Source organism: Macaca mulatta, chromosome 14 (genome assembly GCF_049350105.2).
Source record: "Macaca mulatta isolate MMU2019108-1 chromosome 14, T2T-MMU8v2.0, whole genome shotgun sequence".
In the NCBI taxonomy this organism is placed as follows: domain Eukaryota; kingdom Metazoa; phylum Chordata; class Mammalia; order Primates; family Cercopithecidae; genus Macaca; species Macaca mulatta.
The window spans coordinates 109,152,822-109,174,865 of NC_133419.1; the positions used below are offsets into that span (position 1 = coordinate 109,152,822).

General features: G+C 36.2%; 1 protein-coding gene across 4 annotated transcripts in view; it reads left to right on the forward strand.

The window, feature by feature from the left end:
• Window positions 1–22,044, forward strand: part of ATM (ATM serine/threonine kinase) — a 131,621-nt gene that overhangs the window by 78,267 nt on the left and 31,310 nt on the right. For all 4 annotated transcript variants that reach the window (XM_015115608.3, XM_077964249.1, XM_077964250.1 and 1 more), the window contains 11 exons: window positions 2,528–2,615; window positions 5,083–5,238; window positions 7,352–7,439; window positions 10,443–10,531; window positions 10,631–10,733; window positions 11,968–12,116; window positions 14,491–14,595; window positions 15,850–15,969; window positions 19,029–19,263; window positions 19,769–19,936; window positions 21,337–21,450. In XM_015115608.3, the coding sequence (XP_014971094.3) occupies window positions 2,528–2,615; window positions 5,083–5,238; window positions 7,352–7,439; window positions 10,443–10,531; window positions 10,631–10,733; window positions 11,968–12,116; window positions 14,491–14,595; window positions 15,850–15,969; window positions 19,029–19,263; window positions 19,769–19,936; window positions 21,337–21,450 (1,415 nt within the window). The remainder of the gene's footprint in view (window positions 1–2,527; window positions 2,616–5,082; window positions 5,239–7,351; window positions 7,440–10,442; window positions 10,532–10,630; window positions 10,734–11,967; window positions 12,117–14,490; window positions 14,596–15,849; window positions 15,970–19,028; window positions 19,264–19,768; window positions 19,937–21,336; window positions 21,451–22,044) is intronic.

The following is a 22,044-nucleotide window of genomic DNA, read 5'->3' on the forward strand; positions in this document are numbered from 1 at the left end:
GGTTGGTGGATCACTTGAGGTCAGGAGTTCAAGACCAACCTGGCCAACATGGTGAAACCCCGTCCCTGCTAAAAATACAAAAATTACCCGGGCGTGGTGGCAGCCATCTGTAATTGCAGCTACTTGGGAGACTGAGGCAGGAGAATCACTTGAACCCAGGAGGTAGAGGGTTGCAGTGAGCCAAGATGACACCACTGCATTCCAGACTGAACAACACAGTGAGACTCTGTCTAAAAAAAAAAGAAGGAAAAAAAACCTTTGTATAACTATAATTAACATTTGGTATATATCCTTCTAATTTTTTTAAAACAAAAATTGAATTGCACTTTATTTACTCTTATAACCTTCTTTCCTTCTGTGACATATAACGAGTGTTTCTCATGCCAAGAGCATAATAGCAAAAGAAATTCCACCAGGGTTGGGTATGTATATTACATATATGCATACTTGAGGGCTCATTATGGGTCAGTTTTTAAAACCTAAATTTTATAAAAGGATACAAAATTCACAGATTATTAACTCTCTTTATTATATATTAGTAATGTGTTTTATATGCAAACATAAAGCTAGGTACAAATTCACTTGTTGTACTTAAAGACCAATCAATTCTAATGTAAATGTTGATTTAATGTGATATTTTGCCACAACTAGTCTGTTCCTCCCAATCTTTCCATTCACTTCAGCAAAGGTTGTGATTACTCAGTTCTTCCAGTTGTTTCTTCTAGTTTTACTGCTACAACCTTCATTTGACATGACTCTAATGTCATTTAGACTTCAGTTTGCTATGCTTTATATTTTATGTATTTTCTTTTCTGTTGGCTAACAGCAATTACAAATCTACTATTTGGAAAAATATAAATTATAAACATAGACATAGATGCCCATCCTGTGATCCTACTAGATTATAAGCTGTTCTCTAAATGATCTAGAATGTGCTTATATGAATGTTCTTTAGGCCACTGAAATGAAAATCCTAAAATAAACATTTTCATAGAGGCTTTGTAAACTATCTAAAATGTATCTCTTATCTTTAATTGGGAATATACAGGTATAAGTGATTTAAGTGTTTAAAACTTTAATATGTAATTTACAGTACTATTAAAAATTTTTATTACATAGTTTAAGGTAATCATTGTTTATGATAATCTGGTAATTTGTTATCATGAACATGGCCAAGACTTTTTTCATGTTTATCAGTTATGTATTTATGCCACAACCATTGGAAGGTAAAGTAATTGTTTTATTATATCTGTGTACAGTGCCAATATTTTTATTACCTTAAGTGAAAATTTAAACTTCACATATAAAATTCTGTTATTGAAAAGGAAAGTAAATGCATATTTTTATAAAATTTAAATGGTGTATTTTTTCTGATGGCTATAAGCCTCATTGCCTTCACTAAACATCCCATGTGCATCTCCCAAAAGCAAATGTGTCATCTTCTTCATCTCTTCCCCCGACCTACTTTTTTAAATGTGTACCTCTTTGACAAATGGCACTCAGTTGCTTACTCTAGAAACCTCTCTCACGTATTTCATCTAATTACCAAACCTTGCCAATTCCATATTATGAATAACTTAGTCCATTTGTTTCTCTCTGCCCTTAGCATCCTTACTGCTTTCTAGCTCTATGACTTAGCACAGTTGAAATTCATTAAAATTTCCAAGTTATTTCTTGCTTCCAACCATCTCAGACATTGTTATTATTGCCTGTAGCACTATCCTTTCCTGCTCTTGTGACTATTACTCTTCTTTCAGGTATCACTTTTTCTTTTTTCTTTTTTTTTTTTTTCTTGAGACAAGAGTCTCACTATGTAACCCAGGCTGAAGTGCAGTGGTGTGATCTCGGCTCACTGCAACCTCTGCCCCTCAGGTTCAAGCAATTCTTGTGCCTCAGCCTCCTGAATAGCTGGGATTACAGATGTGTGCCAGCATGCCCTGCTAATTTTTGTATATTTAATAGAGATAGGGTTTCACCATGTTAGCCAGGCTGGTCTCAAACTCTTGGCCTCAAGTGATCCACCTGCCTCGACCTCCCAAGGTGCTGGGATTACAGGCGTGAGCCATCGCATTTGGCCAGTATCACTTTTTCTATGAAACTTTTCTTGTCTAGGTGAGGTTCCCTCTGCTAAGGTTCTATAGCATTTTAAACTTTCCTATTATAACACTTAATCATATTGTGTTGTAATCTCCCAGGCTAGTCAGTGAGTTCTGTGTGGTCTGACATGGTCTGTCTTGTTCATGGTTATATACTGAGGACCTAGCACATAAAAAATCTTATTGAATCAATCAATTAGTCCTCCTCAGAAATAAAATATAAATTACAATGTAAGTTCTCACTTTTATTAAGATAACAGTTTCTTTTAAAAGCAAAAGAAATGCTATTAAATTCCCTCAGAACCAATTTTGTGTTAGGTACTGCCCGCTAGAACCTTATAGCATAGTGGGAGACAGACACATAAACAAGAAGGAAGAAAGTGTGTAAGCAAGAATGCCTGGGACTGAGGGGAGATATTTTTGTTTGTCAGAGTCAGAGCACTTTTTCCGATGCTGTTTGGATAAAAAATCACAAAGAACAATGCTTGCTGTTGTGGACTACATGAGAAGACAAAAGAGGTAATGTAATGAGTGTTGCTTCTTATGTTTAGGATCTAGAGTGTAACTTGTTAACTATTGGCTGAATTTTAACATGATTATTTTAGGCCGGGCGCGGTGGCTCAAGCCTGTAATCCCAGCACTTTGGGAGGCCGAGACAGGCGGATCACGAGTTCAGGAGATCGAGACCATCCTGGCTAACACGGTGAAACCCCGTCTCTACTAAAATACAAAAAAAAAAAAAAAAAATTAGCCGGGCGAGGTGGCGGGCGCCTGTAGTCCCAGCTACTCGGGAGGCTGAGGCAGGAGAATGGTGTGAACCCGGGAGGCGGGGCTTGCAGTGAGCTGAGATCCGGCCATTGCACTCCAGCCTGGGCAACAGAGCTAGACTCCGTCTCAAAAAAAAAAAAAAAAAAAAAAAAGATTATTTTAGGTGAAGCTGTTGCAAAGTGCTATATTTAATTTGTGTGATATTTATATCTCCTTGCAGTAATCCATATTCAGGATAGCACTTCAGTTAAATCAGTGTCAAGAACTCTCAATTCTAGTACCAGCTGTACCAGTAACAGTGTTACCTTTGTTAAATTATACAGCCTTCTTGGCTCCAATTTATTTCATCTATGTTCGGGATAGGAGCAAGTGTTTTTCCAAGTTACATTTAGCTGTATTATCACTCTTTTTACTTTTCTTTTTGCTTTAGTTCTAAGAAGTAAATAGAGTTGTGAAAATGTCTTCCTTATGTATCTTTATTTTAAGATGTAAGTTTCTTTACTGTGTGCAGTGGTCTCAAAATCTGTGGCAGCACTGTGCTGTGACAATGTTTATTTTCTTGTTTCTGGTAAATTGTTTTATAGTATAGTATCTTTGTTCCTGTTATTTCTCATGAGATTTTTAACAATGCATACAGGAATTGCTAGAATGGATGGTCTGACTGATCAGTACTGCTTGAGAGTTGACCAGAACTCTGAAGAAATAGTGTAGTAGGCCTATAATTTGAATAGGTAGGAATTGATATCTCATAAGTGTGTATGGTGGTGGTGGCAGTGGTTGGTAAAGAATGAGAGGGAGAGGTGATTAATTTAAAAAATTAAAAAATTAATTAAAAAATTCTATGTATTCTTAAACCATTCTTCTTCTCTAGTAGAAAAAGAAGTTTTATGCTTTTCAGTGTCTTTGCTTCTGGTTATTTTACCTTATAGTTTTATACCAGATTATCTTCTGAGAAGGCCAATCAGAAGCTTTAACGTAGTTGAAAGCATTTGTTTTCTTGGTGTTGGGAGGCAGTTTTACCTTTGAGTCATTCATTTCAGATTTACCATTGGAGTAGAATGGTGTTGACATTAGCAGGATTTGGAGAAGATAAAAATTCTTCATATTCCATTTTAATTCTGAATAAGATCCTAAAGAAGATTCCTTGAGAAAGTATGAATGGGATATAGAAAAGGGGGTAAAGACATGCATTCAAGTCCAAGCTTGTGCTGTGTAAAAATTACTTGTTATTCTGTACAGTATGTTGGGCAAAAACAAAGAACAACAATAAAACAACAACAAAAAATTGCTTGGTGTCTTTGAACCTAGTCTTATCATCTTTCAAAATCAGAATAATGTCTGCAGTGTCTTCCTTTCCATGGGGAAATTATTTCACTTCTCTGAACTTCAAGTTCCTCAGAAAATTAACTTTAGTTGAGTGCTTGCTATGTAGTAGGGTGTGCCTTATTCATCAGCTTTGCTGGCATTATTTAATTGTTGCACCCATTCTCCAAGGTCCATGTTGTTCCAGCATTTACAAGTAAGGAAACTAGGAAACTGAGGTTTAAGAAGTTAAGTTGCTAAGATCACACAGATGGCAGTAGGTAATATAGCTAGATTTGAACCTACCTGTATTGTACTTCAACACCAGTGCTCTTAACCACTACCATGTCCCATCTCTATAACGCTAGTTTTGAAAAAGATACTGTCTATGGTCCCTTTCAATCTTGACCTACCTGTTAACATAGTGGAAGGTTTTTATTAAGTAACTCAACCTAGGCAATACATTAAGGAGAAAGTAAGTCACAATAGGAAAGACATGTATTTGTGTCTTAGATGAAACAATATTTTTATTAAATTGACTACTTTAAAGTGTGTGTTGGGGGGTGCTTGTGTGCATTTGTATTAGCTACTCTGTGTATCCTATTCTTAGCCTGTGGTACATGGATTTCTTGGTAGAGAACAGATATGAACCCCAGTTTTATATCAAGTGATAGTCTATAGGTTTTATCAGATTGTCTGATCGGTTTGAGGGAAAAAAGAAAAACCAAAAAGATTATTAAATAGGACTCTTGAGCCATGTTATAATGTTTATAGGTATATATTGGGGAAATGTGGTTTTTGGGAATTTGTAATTTTCTGTTAAGCAGTTACTACCATTGTATTCAATATCAACATGCGTTTTTTTTGATATTGAAGTTTAAAAAAATGAGTGATATTATATCTAATTTTTCTTTAGACCTTCTTCAGGAACAATTTTTGATGATGCTTTCTGGCTGGATTTAAATTATCTAGAAGTTGCCAAGGTAGCTCAGTCTTGTGCTGCTCACTTTACAGCTTTACTCTATGCAGAAATCTATGCAGATAAGAAAAGCATGGATGATCAAGAGAAAAGGTAATGGAATTTAGAATTTTTGGTTTTTAAAATTAATGTTGGCATTGTCCCATTAAGGGTATACAGTAAAGATTTACTTTGCCTCCTGTTCCCCGTTTAAAAGACATTATTTAGATAGAAATTTTGTTTTAAAGTGAAATTATAATAAATTTTTAAAAAGGTATATGTAATTCCTGCTCTGAAACAATAGGAATGTTTATACTTAGGTATTATAAAAATTTAACAGATAGCAAATTCCTGTAGGACAGAGTCCATACTTAATTTTCTGTATATTCCCCATAACAGCCCTAGCATTGAGAACTTAATTTAAGGGTGATAAATATTTTTCAAATGATTAAATTATTTCCTAACTTCAATCAGATTAGATTTACCACTAATTCCTAAACTATTCAAGATTCATTTTGGATATAAAATACCCAAAATTATAATCTAAAATGGCTATAAAGTAATGTGACTGATTTCTTTCTGTGACTAAGTTTCATTTCTTTATCTACCTGTATTTCTAGTGAATTTAATTCGCTTTCCTCTGACTGAGTTTGCACTGTCATAAGAATCTAATAAATATACCCCTAGATCATGGTGAAAAACAAAAAATAAGAAAGTAAGAGTAAAAAATAAAGTAAAACACTTTATTATCCCAACTGCCCTCTTCAAATCTTTGTTCGTTTGAAATGGCCTGGGTCTCATTATTTTGCCCAGGCTACGGTGCAGAGGTGCGATCATAGCTCACTGTAGCCTTGATCTTCCAGGCTCAAGTGATCCTCCTGCCTCAGCCTCCAAGTAGTTGGGACTATAGGCACACATCACTGCATCCAGCTCATTTATTTTTATTTTTATTTTTCGTAGAAACAAGATCTTGCTATGTTGCTCAGGCTGGTCCCTAGCTCCTGCGCTCAAGCAGTCCTCCCACCTCAGCCTTTCAAAGTGCTGGGATTACAAGAATGAGCCACTGCACCTGGTCCCAAATTGTTTTTTAAAGCAGTTATACCCATTTTTGTACAGATATGTAGTTGGTAAGGAAGTGGATCAGTAGGAAGCCTTATATTTGAAGAAGGGAGCCAAAGTATAACTATTTCTAGGCTGGGCATAGTGGCTCACGCATGTAATCCCAGCACTTTGGGAGGCCAAAGTGAGAGGATTGCTTGTGACCAGGAGATCGAGACCAGCCTGGGCAACACAGTGAGACCTCAGCTCTACTAAAAATAAAAATAAATTAGCTGGACATAGTGGCTTGCACATGTAGTCCCAGCAACTCAGGAGGCTGAGGGAGGAGGATCACTTGAGCCCAGGAGGGAGAGGCTGCAGTGAACCATGACTGTGCCACTGCACTCCAGCCTAGGCGACAGATCGAGACCTTATCGCAAAAAAAAAAAAAAAAAAAAGAAACTGGAGTAAGTATATAGGTAAATATTAGAGGCAGTATCACTTATAATAGTATTTATTTTATGTATTAGATTATTACTGTTATAGACACCATAACTGTCATGGTTTTAGAATTGAAAATCTAAATTTTCAATTTTAGAATTGAAAATCTAAATTTTAGAATTGAAAATTTAGAATAGAATGTCATATGTATAAAATACATAAAGTTAAGGCCTTGAAGTAGACAAATCTGAGTTCTCATCCTGACTGTCACTTTCTAGTTTTATAATCTTGGTTTAAGTGGATCCTGCTGATCTACTTCCTTTTCAATAGTTGATATCAGATGTCTTAATTTATATCTATTAGGTATTAAATTCTTATTGTGGTCTTTATTTGTGTGCCTGTAATTATTGGTTGAGTTGAATTTCAGGTAAAACCACTGACAGAGTATATAGTACCTGAACTGGAGGGCATCTGCTCTATTTTTAAACAATCCTGTCTCTTTATAAATAATCATATTTTTGCATATGGGCTTTCTATATGTAGAAGATTATTCTTAAAATATAATTTTCATTCACAAATTCCTTTTCCATCCTAGGTATAAATGGTATTAAGTTTTAAAGTATAAGTGATTTATTCTGTTTTGTTTGCAACCTTCATTAGTTTTTTTCTGTCAAAGTCTATAGTGTATGTATTCAGGAGCTTCCAAATAGTATGTTCTCATTAAAAGAGGTGTTCTTGTGACAAACAGAAGTCTTGCATTTGAAGAAGGAAGCCAAAGTACAACTATTTCTAGCTTGAGTGAAAAAAGTAAAGAAGAAACTGGAATAAGTTTACAGGTAAATATTAGAGGTTCTATTATTTATGACAATATTTATCTCATACTTTGGGTTGTTATAGACACTGTACAGATGCCGTGTGATTTTTAAACTGAATTTACTTATTGGATTAAGCACCATATATATAAATTTATGGTCCGAAGCTTAAGCCTTGGAGTAGACAGACTTGAATTCTAATACTGACTCTGCCACTAGTTGAGTTCCCTTACCTGAAAGACGAAAGTAAAACCACTTGTCTCAGAGTTTATACCATGCATTTTCTGCCATAGCACCTGTTCATTTCCTTTATAGCACTTAGGGTTTATAATTATATATTTATTTGCTCGTTTATTGTATGTCACAGAAGAAGCAGATTGCCTCTTCTATACATTTCTTGATATCCATTCTTAAATTGGCTCATGTTACTGTCTGGGATGCTTACCGAATTTCTTTGGTCAACTCATTCCTTCTCAATGACAATTTCGGCTTCTCCATTCTGCTTAAACTTTTCATCTTCTCTTCTACGCTATTGCTTTCAGCCTGCCTCCTAGTTGGAGAAAATAGAAGGCATAGAGAGGAAATCTCGCCACATCCCACTATCAAACATTGAAATCTCCTGGCATCTGCTCCTTTAATAACCTTCCCTCACGTTACAGAAACAGTTTATCCTTCTATTTGAGACTAACTCTTCCTGTGCTTTGTTTTTTTATCTGCTCTTTCTCAGCTACTTTATTTTTTAATATGCGGTTCTCCCTCTGAACTATGTTCTGAACATTTTAAAACCTCTCCTGTTTAAAAATTCCCTTTCTCACAAATACAAAATAATTTCCCTCTTCCCTATGTTCTCTTTTAGGTATCACCCTCTCTCTTCCTTCCTCTCATAGACAAACTTTGTGAAAGAGTTGTCTTTATTCGCTGTCTGCATTCCCCCCCCTTCCATTTATTCCAGTAAAATAGCACTTGCTAATGTCTCTCATAAAATTCATGTTGCTAAGTCTGGTCACCTTTCATTCCTCCTTTTCCTTGCAGTTCAATTGCTTGGTCAATTTTCTATGCAGTATAGTTCCTAATTTTTTCTATTTTATGTTTTTTTATGTTTTCATTTTTATTTAATGGAGATTGTTTTAAACAAAATCTATCTTTTCTATGTAAATTTTACAGCAAAGATTTCAGTAACCAAACTACTTTATCCATATCAAATTTTACCAATTCCAATACAGTTTTGTGCTGTTTTTCAAAGAAAAATCCATGACCTTTATTCCTACCAAATCAGTTTTCAAGAGTCAGACTTTGTAGGACTGTATTTTCTGATGTACAGTTTTTTTGTTTGTTTTTTGTTTTTCAGACAGGGTCTGGCTCTGTTGCCCAGGCTGGAGTGCAGTGGTGCAATCATAACACACTGCAGCCTCTGCCTCCCAGGCTCAAGCCATCTTCCCACCTCCGCCTCACAAGTAGCTGGGACTACAGGCATGCCCCACCGTCTCCAGCTAATTTTTGCAGAGACAGGTTTAGCCATGTTGCCCAGGCTGATCTTGAATTCCTGAGCTCAGTCTGCCTGAGCTACCCAAAGTACTGGGATTAAAGGTGTGAGCCACTGCGCCCAGCCCATGTACAGTTTTAGGTGTTGACAAGATTGTTTGGTTTTATTTGTGTGATTAGTTTTCCATGTGATAAAAGCCTGGTAGGTTGATACTTATTTCTTATCTAATTCATGCAATTGTAGGCAGTTCTTCTCAGGTAGACTACAATCCTCCTGTTGTCTAGGACCAGTCTGCTGTGTTGCTGCTGATCCAGATCATTGGTATATACAGTTGACCCTTGAACAATGTGGGGGTTAGAGGTGCTAACCCCCTGTGCTATTAAATATCAGGGTAAAACTAAATTTGTAGTCAGAAGTTAACTACTAATAGTCTACTGTTGAGCAGAAGCCCTACTGATGATATAAACAACACATATTTTGTATATGTGTTATATACTGTATTCTTAAATAAAGTAGCTTGAGAAAAGAAAATGTTATTGAGAAAATCATAAGGAAGAGAAAATGCATTTACAGAACTGTACCGTATTTATCAATACCGTAAGTTTACATCATCTCTTTACAGTTAATCATCTGTCTGAAATTTTAGGCAACCACCGCTGGTTGATATGTACTTTAGGCCTCAATCTACAGTACATATCAAACAATTCATTTTTTTCCTGTAATGGCATGACTTTTCTCTGCATCTTGGGAGCACCTCCAGCTACCCGTGGTGTTAATCAAGGCTTATAGTATTGCAGTAAACATAGTGAAAAAATACATGAGAACCTGGAGAGATTACTTTTTATTGCTATATACAATTTGCTAGAGAAATAAACTGCTCATGCAGAAATTATTAGTGTCACATGGCATTTTAAGTGGATACTCACAACACAATAATGCTTACCACAATAGCAACTGAGGTAGCTGCAAAATTATTACAGTAGTACAATATGTACTGTAGTTAATCTTATGCAATTATGATTTAATACTGCATCTTTACATTGGTTTACATTTGTCTTAACCGCAAATAATGCTGTGTACAGTGTGTGTGTGTAAGTTTTGATATATTTTAACTTTTTGTAATAGATTCATATATATTTTATGGTAGTAAATGATAAAATGTATCATTTCAAATGTATACAAATGATAGAATGTATAGACTAGTATATACAGTTATTTTATGCATTCATGATATAACTTACTTTTAAAAAATTTTTCAGTAGTTCTAAACTGTGTGGTTTGTGAGTTTTTTCAAATTGTTGCAAACCTCCAAAAAGTTTTCATTATATTTATTGAAAAAAAAATCCACATATAAGTTGTCCTGCACAGTTCAAACTTGTGTTGTTTAAGGATCAACTGTATTTCAAAATCATTACATTTTATTTATATAACATAACATTTAGAGTTGGGAGTTACATATTGGTAATGATACAATTTAAAACTTGCTAAATGTATAGACTGATTTTTTTTCCTTCTTCAATTTTTTGTTGCTTTCATGTTTTCAGGATCTTCTCTTAGAAATCTACAGAAGTATAGGAGAGCCAGATAGTTTGTATGGCTGTGGTGGAGGGAAGATGTTACAACCCATTACTAGGTAAATTGCATTTTTCTGAACAATGGTATAGCAATTCTGTTTATGAAGGAGTTACGTGTGTGTAAAACCCAAAGCTATTTTTACAATCTTTTCTTACAGACTACGAACATATGAACACGAAGCAATGTGGGGCAAAGCCCTAGTAACATATGACCTTGAAACAGCAATCTCCTCATCAACCCGCCAGGCAGGAATCATTCAGGTACATTTTTTCCCAAATTTGGTAAAGTCATCACTAGTGTAGTGCTGAGGTTATTTCACTATGTTGGTGGAAATTTACACAGCCAGATAAACTCTAGAGATAAGACTAGAAGTTATCTGTTTTTCAGAGGATTAGGCTAAACATTCAGGGATACTCCTGAAGCAGAGGGATGCAGGAAAAAAAAGAGAAAAAATTCAGGGAGACACAGGAAAGTCAGACAGGTCATTAACCTAAAATATAGTGTAGATTTCCTGATCACAGTGTTGTTGGATAACAATAGAAGACATTGGTTGAGCATATACAGTATGCCAGGTAATGTACTTACTGCTTCACATGGAAAATCTCATGTGAACTATTTCTCATAGTTTGCAATAGAGTTGGTCCCAGAACCTGTTGTTTCTATTACTGGCTAATACTCCTTAGCCATTCTTCCATATTAGAGCCCTTTGAGCTCCATCTTTGTGTTTTTTGGGAAACATTAAACGATATTTTGGGATTAAAAAAAAATTTTTGGCCAGGTGCGGTGGCTCACGCCTGTAATCCCAACACTTTGGGAGGCTGAGGCGGGCGGATCACGAGGTCAGGAGATCGAGACCATCCTGGCTAACACGGTGAAACCCTGTCTCTACTAAAAATACAAAAAAAAAAAAACTAGCCGGGCATGGTGGCGGGCACCTGTAGTCCCAGCTACCTGGGACGCTGAGGCAGGAGAATGGCGTGAACCCGGGAGGCGGAGCTTGCAGTGAGCCGAGATTATGCCACTGCACTCCAGCCTGGGCGACAGAGTGAGACTCCATCTCAAAAAAAAAAAATTTTTTTTTAGAGATAAATTGTCACCCTGTTACTGAGGCTGGAGTGCATTAGCGCGATCATAGCTCACTGCAGTCTTGACCTCCTGGGCTCAAGGGCACCTCTTGCTTCAGCCACCCAAGTAGCTGGGGCTATAGGTACACACTACCATACCTAGCTAATTAAAAAAAAAAAAAAAATTGTGGAGACAGGGTCTTGCTTTGTTGCCCAGGCTGGTCTCAAACTCCTGGGCTCGAGTGATCCTCCTGCCTCAGCCTCCCAAAGTGCTGAGATTACAGGCATAAGCCACCACACCCAGCTGATATTTTGGGATTTTAAGCGATATTGTGAACTAAAATTTGTTTATTTGTATGTTTGCTGTTTTTTTCTCTGGTTTTCTGTTGATATCTTTGATTACTTAAAAACAAAAATAACTCCTGTTTAGGCCTTGCAGAATTTGGGACTCTGCCATATTCTTTCTGTGTATTTAAAAGGATTAGATTATGAAAATAAAGACTGGTGTCCTGAACTACAGGAACTTCATTACCAAGCAGCATGGAGGAATATGCAGTGGGACTATTGCACTAATGTCAGGTAAGAAGAAATTTGACTTGATTTTTTTCTTTTTTTTTGCCTCTCTCCTAGTTCTAAACAACAACTGTTTTACTCTTGTTCTATGAATATAACAGGAGTTTATATATATATATATACACACACACACACACACACACATATAGTAGATGTTGCAAGCTATAGATAGTCCTAAATCCTTCAGTAAGATAGCAATAAGCAGTTAATGCACCTAGGCTTGAATTTTACTCTCTTCTTCCATTAGGACAACTTCACCCCACCCCTAAGTATTTCTAAAAACAGAAATATGAAAAGGGTTTTCTTATGAGAATCATCTCACATACTGTTTGTTGGACTGAGGCGTGTCAAGCAAGGTATAGGCATTCCTCTTTCTACTGCCTGCTACAAACATTTTAGTCAGTAAGATAACACTTATATTGACTGGAGGATCCACAAAGGACCGCTTATCTTTATTTATGAAATATTTTCTTTTATTAAAAAATAATACGGCTGGGCATGGTGACTCACGCCTATAATCCTAGCACTTTGGGAGGCCGAGGTGGGTGGATTGCCTGAGCTCAGGAGTTTGAGACCAGCCTGGGCAATGTCTCTACTAAAGTACAAAAAAGTAGCTAGGCGTGGTGGCGTGCGCCTGTAGTCCCAGCTGCTTGGGAGCCTGAGGCAGGAGAATTGCTAGAACACGGGAGGCAGAGGTTGCAGTGAGCTGACATAGCGCCACTGCACTCCAGTCCGGACGACAGATCAAGACTCCATCTCTTAAAAAAATAAAATAAAAAATAAATAAATAAATAAATAAATAAATAAATAATACCTACTCAGGGCTGGGCACAGTGTGGTGGCTCACACCTGGAATCCCAGCACTTTGAGAGCTGGGGCAGATGGATCACTTGAGATCAGGAGTTTGAGACCAGCCTGGCCAACAGGGTGAAACTCCATCTCTACTAAAAATGCGAAAATTAGCCGGGTATGGTGCTGCGCGCCTATAATCCAAGCTACTCAGGAGACTGAGGCAGGAGAGTGCTTGAACTTGGGAAGCAGAGGTTGCAGTAAGCCAAGATCGCACCACTTGTCGATCGCCAAGATCCAGCCTCGGGCGACAGAGTGAGACTCTATCTCAAAAAAAAAAAAAAAAACCACTCAGTTACCCAGGAAGATAACATTTATAATCTGTATTTAAGGTCACCATGTTTTCTGAATGAAAAGCCAAGCACCTAATCTAATAAAGGATTTCATATTTATGTAAAGTTTTTTGATAATATAAACACTAAAAAATAAATTATGTTTAAGTATGTTTTGTTGCCTTCGTAGAAAAAAAAAGTATTGGCCAAGCATGGTGGCTCATGCCTGTAATCCCAGCACTTTGGGAGACCGAGGAGGGCAGATCACTTGAAGTTAGGAATTCAAGACAAGCTTGGGCAACATGGTGAAACCCCATCTCTACAAAAAATACAAAAGTTAGCTGGGCACGGTGGCATGCATTTGTAGTCCCAGCTGCTTGGGAGGCTGAGGTGAGGGGATCCCTTGAGCCCAGGAGGCTGAGGTTGCAGTAAGCGAGATCACATCACTGCACTCCATCCTGGGCAACAGAGTGAGACTGTCTCAAAAAATAATAATTATTGGAGTGCCTTTCAAATATTTCAAACTGTAAGACTGCTATAACGTTAGAGATATACCCTCATATTTTAAAAACTTTCCTGTGTGAGTTGATTCTTGCTTGTCTCTGTAAATCAATATATACTATTCTTCCCCTTCCCCTTGTATTTCAGCCACACAGGCCTCTCTTGTGTTTTCTTATCAGGCCAAGCTGTTTCTATCGAAGGGCCTTAGATGTATCTTCTCCTTTTCCACCAGTTACCATGCCGGTGGCTTCTTTTCATTGACCCTCGTTAAATAATATTGTATCTCTGTCAGAGAGACTTTTCTTGACTACCTATTCTATAATAGCCATCTGGCCATTTTGTTTTGTTACCCTGTTTTAATTCTCTGCATGTCCCTTGTTACTCTCCAATACTTATTTATTGTGTATTCCTCCAAACCAGCACATAAATTCCATGAGAGTAGAGAGCTGATCTGACTTGTCAACTTGTAAATCCCCCTTGTGCCTAGTGCCTGGCACATAATAGGTGTTTATTGAATAAATAAAAGTAGAGCATATTTAGAACCAGGCAAAGTATCTGAGTAATTTCCTTTTTTTCTGCTTAAAGAATTTAAATGACTCATAAAATTTGTATTTCTTACCAAAAATTCTAGAAATGCATTTTTTAGAATGGAGAAATTTTAATTTAAAAATTTTGTCCTTTGGTGAAGCTAGTTGTGTATGTATATCTTAGGGTTCTGTTTTTAAATATATTTTTTTCTTTGACTTATTATCTCACAGCAAAGAAATAGAAGGAACCAGTTACCATGAATCATTGTACAATGCTCTACAATCTCTAAGAGACAGAGAATTCTCTACATTTTATGAAAGTCTCAAATATGCAAGGTATTATAAAAAGACAAAGTTACTGTATTTTAACATTTAATGTCATGACTTCTTTTCTGAAAACTTGAAAAACAATTTTAATGTAAGGATTTGCATTGATGAAGAGATAAAGACTTGGTGGCTGTGATCAGATGTTTCCGTGTAATTCTCTACACTCCTTCAAAACAAATTGTTTCTGGGATTGCAGGTTCATTCTTTACCCTGACCCTTCAAGAAAGTTTTGGTGATTCCCTCTTCTTTGTTCTCTTCCAGTACAAGTATCCTGAGAGTTTTGTCTTGTCTCATTTAGTAATTGTATGGCATTTAGTGTTCTAATTTATAAAATTGTAACTCATGGTTAATACTTACAAACTTGTTTTGAGGCACAAATGTGATGAGGCATGAGGAAATAATTATAATGGGCTAAACAAAACAAATACAGCGTTTTTATAACAGTAGTGACTTAATAAATCCTATGTTTATCACAGAAATAAAATTTACTATCATTTAAGTGCCTATGATATGCTAGCCACTGTTAGACTCCTTTCATATGTATTCTCTAATCATGACAATAACTATGGATGCGAAAAAAGGCTTAGAGAAGTCCAGTAACATGCCCAAAGTTACACGGTTCTAAGTGACAGAACTGCAATTTAGATCTTGGTCTGTGTGATTCCAAGATTTACAGTTGATCCTTGAACCACTTGGAGGTTAGGAGTGCTGAGCCCCTCCTCCTCACACATTTGAAAATGTGAGTATTACTTTGACTCCTCAAAAGCTTAACTACTAATAGCTTACTGTTAACCAGAAGCCTTACCAATAACTTAAACAAAAGATTAACACATAGTTTGTATAAAGGATTATAATACCATATTCTTACAATAAAGTAAGCTAGAGAAAAGAAAATGTTATTGAAAATTATAAGGAAGAGAACATATATTTACTATTAATTAAGTGGAAGTGGGTTATCATAAAGGTCTTCATCCTTGCCACCTTCATGTTAAGTAGGATAAGGAGGAAGGGTTGGTCTTGCTATCTCAGGGGTGGCAAAGATGGAAGAAACTGAGTATAAGTGGACCACGCATTTAAATTTGTGTTGTTCAAGGATCAGTTGTATTTTGTTTCCGCTGCTATTTCGTATTCACTGTTGCTTGTTAGTATTGCTAGATCAGTAGCAAAGCCTATGATGAGAACTTTTTAACAACAAATTTGAACTTTTATTTCCCTGAAAACCTTTTCTTTGTTTTCAGAGTGTCTTTTCTTTTTTGCAACTAGAGTAAAAGAAGTGGAAGAGTTGTGTAAGCGCAGCCTTGAGTCTGTGTATTCGCTCTACCCCACACTCAGCAGGTTGCAGGCCATTGGAGAGCTGGAAAGCATTGGGGAGCTTTTCTCAAAGTATGTAATTCATATGACTTTGTTATCCTAAAGTGCAGCTTTTCTGTTACCAGTAGTGACTTTAAAAAAAACTATAGGCCGGGCGCAGTAGCTCATGCCTGTAATCCTAGCACTTTATAGGAGGCTGAGGTGGGTGGATCACTTGAGGTCAGGAGTTCAAGACCAGCCTGGTCAACATGGTGAAACCCTATCTCTACTAAAAATACAAAAATTAGCCGGGTATGGTGGTAGGCGCCTGTAATCTCAGCTGTTCAGGAGACTGAAGCAGGAGAATTGCTTGAACCCAGCACAGCAGGCAGAGGTTGTGGTGAGCCGAGATTGTGCTATGGATTCCAGCCTGGGCAACAGAGCGAGACTCTGTCTCAAAAAACAAACAAACAAACAAAAAACTATGTAGAGACCAGATGTGTGTGTTTCTTTCCTTTTATCAAGATGTAAGTTGATTAGCCCTAGTGAATTGTGCTATTATTAAACATTTTCCAAAATAGTCATTGTAAAAATTAACTTTTAAAAATTCAGCTTGAATGTGCTTTTCTTTTATAACTTTTTCCCTGGCCTACCCAGATAAAATTGTTTCCTCATGTTTTTGCGCAGCATGTTACACTCCATTCAGTTTTAGCACTACATTGCATTACTGTCATTTTATCTCTGCCTTGCTGCTAGAGTAAAAGAAGTGGAAGAGTTATGTAAGGGCAGCCTTGAGTCTGTCAGGATGACAAAGTAAAGTGTTTTGTGTCCTCAGTTTCCTCATTTCTAAAGTCAGGGATTTATATTTGATGGTCTCTAAAGCCCCTTTTAGCCGTGCTATTTTGAGTCACTATTATTATTATAAGAGGAAAGAAAGAGGATATAAATGACTAAGGTCACCCTACCTTTATGCAAAAATAAAATTTGGAATATGTTTTGGAAGTAGAAAAGAGAAGGAAATTTTAGAGTCAGAAGAAAAGAATAATAGCTTTTTCAAAATGACATAGCAGAAGACATACATATTAATGTGGCTTTTCTTAGGGAGAAAATAAAGGAACAAAACTCTTTTCTGCTTTCATTAGTAAGTACCTTGGCAGTTCTTACTGCCAGAAATGAGAGATTTTTCCTCTGAATGAAAGATTTCTCCTGCTAAAAAGAGTATAGAATTCTTTAAGAAGCAGTGAATAGAATGATAGTAACCAGAGGCAGGGAAGGGTGTTGTGGAGGGAGAGGATGAAGAGTGGCTGGTTAATGGGTAAAAAAATACAGGTAAATAGAAGGAATAAGATGTAGTGTTTGATAGCACAATAGGGCAACTGTAGTTAACAGTAATTTACTGTATATTTTTAAATAGCTACAAAAGAAGGTTTGGAATGTTTCCAACATAAAGAAATGATAAATGTTTGGGATCATGGACATCCCAATTACCCAAATTTGATCTTTACACATTTTATGCTTGTATCAAAGTATCACGCGTACCTAATAAATATGTATAACTATTATATATCCATAAAAATTAAAAATAAATTTTAAAAAGAAGAAACGCCTAAAGAATAATCTGGCTCTTTCTTTGGTAGAGAAATAGGAAGAAGAGAAGCAGAGGGAAAGTTGGATGAACTGGTGAACAAATGCTTATGCTCTCAGATTAGATTTCATTCGTGTACTTCAACCAAAACATCAAATCATAACAAACTAAATGCAGAAGCAGAGATGAGAATTCATCTAGTTCTGTTAATCCGGACATTAAAGAGATTTGCAAAAATGCAAAACAGTGCCATTCTCACTAAGTTTTGTTTTGTTTTGTTTTGGGAAGTATACAGTTGAAATTCTTTATGTACAGGTTTCGATGTATAGATTAAACCAAATGTGATAAAAAATATTTGAAAAAAATGTTAAAGAATAGGATATAACACTTATTTACATAGTATTTACATTATAGTAGGTATTATATGTAATTAGAGATTTGTGTATAACCTATGCACATTCTCCTATTACACGTAATCTAGAGGTTACGTGTAATAGGAAAATACCCTGCCGTTTTAAGTAAGGGACTTTGAACATCAGCATTATCAAGGTGTCTTGGAGCCAATTTTCTGTAGATACAGAGAAACTACTGCAGTTATTTTTCCTAAAAAATGTTATTTATGATATATAGTAGATTTATTATTTTTGAATAAATTAATACATTTTAGATTTTTCTCAGTCTTTCTAATGTGATATCATATCTAATATCAGTAGATATGGTCCAACAATTGAAAGTTCTTTGGGGTCTTCAATAATCTGTTTGATTGTAAAGGAGTTCCTCAAAAAGTTTGAGACCTGCTGTGGTAGGGTCATTTAGAGAGGAATTGAAGTTTTGGTTCCTAGCATTTTTCTTACTATTCCTTCCCTATCAACCAACTTAAAAGAGCTTTCATTTCTAAGTCATCACTTTGTCATCTTACTCTCCCTGCTTCTTCTTTCTTATTTCTATCAGTAAATGTCCCTGAAGGATTGGGTAGTATTTCATAGTTCAGTTATTTGGGAAGCATACTGTTCATATAAACTAATTGTACAATATGCCTTTTCTGTTCCTTTAATAATGTTGGTAAATGAAACCTTTGCCAGATGCCAGCTTTTCCTTCACTGGATTGTGATTTTTTTTTTGACATCTATAATTATGTTTCAAGTCGCCCCCAGTAGGGGATCCCTCATTTCCTTGCTGACATGTCCTCATTACTACAAGCAGTATTGAAGCAGGACTAAAGATGTAGGCATTCTTTATGATAGGTCTGATGAATATGTTCTTGTTTCAGAAGAGTATTTAGAAGGGCTGCTTTTTGTAATGTCAGAGTATTAAAAAAATTTTTTTTAATGTTTCTCATCTGTGGCCTCTCTGCTAATAACCTCTTATGAGCTCTGACCACATAGCATTTTGTAGTTTTCTAAATTTTGATCCATATTTAGGATTATTTATAAGTTCTAGTGTTGTCACTACAAAAGTTTATTTGTATTATTGTATTATGTCTTAAGTTTCAGAACTTACATAGTTTTTTTTTTTTTTTTTTTTTTCATTTATCTTGCTTACATGAACTCTATGATGTGGCATTCAGATCAGTCACACATAGACAACTCTCTGAAGTATATATTAAGTGGCAGAAACACTCCCAGCTTCTCAAGGACAGTGATTTTAGTTTTCAGGAGCCTATCATGGCTCTACGCACAGTCATTTTGGAGATCCTGATGGAAAAGGAAATAGACAACTCACAAAGAGAATGTATTAAGGAGATTCTCACCAAACACCTTGTAGAACTCTCTATACTGGCCAGAACTTTCAAGAACACTCAGGTAAATATAATTTAAAACTATGTCATCTTACCTCTTGACCTTCCTTTTATTACTTAAAAAACAGAAAGCCTGAATGAAAAAGAAATGTCATTAAGAGATAGTGATCTCTATTAATATATAGTAAAGATAGTTGTTTAAGAGTTCCCATTTTGGAATTAGATCTGACTTTAAGCCTTGGGCAAGGTACTTAATCTTTTCTCAGCATCAATTTCCTGGTTATAAAATGAGAAGATACCTAACATACTATATTGATAACAATTCGGTGATTTTATATACTGTGTGTATAGACACACAGATACACATACATATATGTAGAGAGAGAGAGACGGACAGATAGGCATACGTGGGGTTGGGGAAATTCATGCAGACAGAGAGGTACTTAAGATAACCCCTGACAAGTAGTTTAAGTCCTCAATGAATGGTAGTTACTGCTTTCATTATTATTATTGATGGTGGTAGTAGTAATAGTAGAAGTATTTATTCCCATATGTCATTTTCATTTCAGCTCCCTGAAAGGGCAATATTTCAAATTAAACAGTATAATTCAGTTAGCTGTGGAGTCTCTGAGTGGCAGCTGGAAGAAGCACAAGTATTCTGGGCAAAAAAGGAGCAGAGTCTTGCCCTGAGTATTCTCAAGCAAATGATCAAGAAGTTGGATGCCAGCTGTGCAGCGGTTTGTTTTTTTATTGGCTGGATTAGTGTTTTACTGTTATTTAAAAAACACAAATGTGCTTTATTTAAAATAGTTTTAATAACAATTTTATTAGAGCCTTGAAATTACTAATTTATGAACAAGATATTGTAAAACTAGTCTTGAAAATTAATTTGTAAAAGAAGTTTAGAAACTTTTTCCTATATATAACAATTCTATCAGTCTGTCATGTGGTAGATTCATTTAATGCATCCCAGTATTAAGCCTTTAACTTCCTACAGAATTCAAGAAAGGTATGTGGGAAATGAATGAAATAGCTACCTGAATTCGAAATGGCAAATGAAAAAAGGGAAGAGGAAATGAATGAGAGAACTAAATTAGAAAATAAAAGCAAGTTGGGACAGTTAGGTTGTCAATCCAAATGCTTTGAAAATATCACATGTAATATTTTATCTAACATTACCTGTTAGTTTTTGCAAACTTACGTTGCTACTTCAGCTATAAACCCAGCATACACACGGATAGAGACATTGGTGTCCCCAACGTTTGTCTACAGTGGTGTCCCACAGACATGTTCCTGCTTAGTGAATATCAGCTTACTGTGCTTTATTATTTATTTATTTATTTATATTTGAGACGGAGTCTTGCTCTGTCACCCAGGCTGGAATGCAGTGGCATGACCTCGGCTCACTGCAATTTCTACCTCCCTGGTTCAAGCAATTCCCCTGCCTCAGCCTCCCGAGTAACTGGGAATACAGGTACACGCCACCACGCCCAGCTAATTTTTTCATATTTTTAGTAGAGATGGGGTTTCACCACATTGGCCAGACTGGTCTGAACTGAGCTCAGGCAGTCTACCTGCCTTGGCCTCCCAAAGTGCTGGGATTACAGACGTGAGCCACCACACCTGGCCTTTACTGTACTTTTTGATGTTGGGCACTCATTGTATTGCATCTTCTGTTATTAGAGAAATCATTATACCAAAGCACTGAATGCCAATATGATATGTGTAAATATTGCTTAATAGTATTTGCCCTGAAGTATGTGCTGTCTGGAGTTACCCAACTTCCTCGTACCTCAGTTTTCTAATCCGCAAATTGGGGGTAATAGTAGTACTTATTTAATAGGATTCTTGTGATAATTAAATGAGTTAATATATATAAAGCCTTTACAAAGTGTCGGGCATATGTAAGTACTCAGTAAATGTGACTTGCTCCAATAATAGCAATAATAAAGAGAGGATGATCGTTTCCTACATGGGATTATGAAAATAGTTGTATGGCAAAAGCAGATGAGGAAAAACTTTTTCTTCCCCCACCCACTGAGGAAAAACATTTTTAACCTGCTTTTTTCCCCTTACATGAAGGACAGTTGGGTACAGTCATGGTAATGTATTTTAAGATTTTGCCTTTCTTGTACAGAACAATCCCAGCCTAAAACTTATATACACAGAATGTCTAAGGGTTTGTGGCAACTGGTTAGCAGAAACTTGCTTAGAAAATCCTGCGGTCATCATGCAGACCTATCTAGAAAAGGTAAGATTTTTGGAGCAACCCTTAAGATAGTTACTTAGCATGAATATGCTTCATCTTTTCATCAAGATCAATATATTTCAAAAGCAAATAAAAGTATGGTTTTATTTTTCTATATATTATTACTGTTGTAGCTCTGTATAGTCTCTAGAGTGGAGTGAAACAAAATGAAGCAGCCGATTTTGAAAGTAGGCCCAAGTATAGTATCTCTTCTTCCTCCTTCCTGCCTCCACTACCACCTACCCTTTCAGCAGGTTGTTTCTGATAATTTCTTCATTTATTCATCTACAAAAATAACTGATTAAGGAATAGGCAAGTCAGCCTTTGCTCTTCATTAGTCCAGCCACCCACAAGTAAAGGCTTTAGTACACTAGCCTCCTTTGACTTTCCTGTTTCTCCCTCATTCCTTTAGATTCACTAATTTTGGAAATAGTTACCTCACTAAATAAGTGTAACATGAAACACATGATGTGATTGTCTTTATTTTTTATTTTTTATTTTTTTTGAGATGAAGTCTTGCTCTGTCGCCCCGGCTGGAGTACAGTGGCGCAATCTTGGCTCACTGCAACCTCCACCTCCCAGGTTCAAGCGATTCTC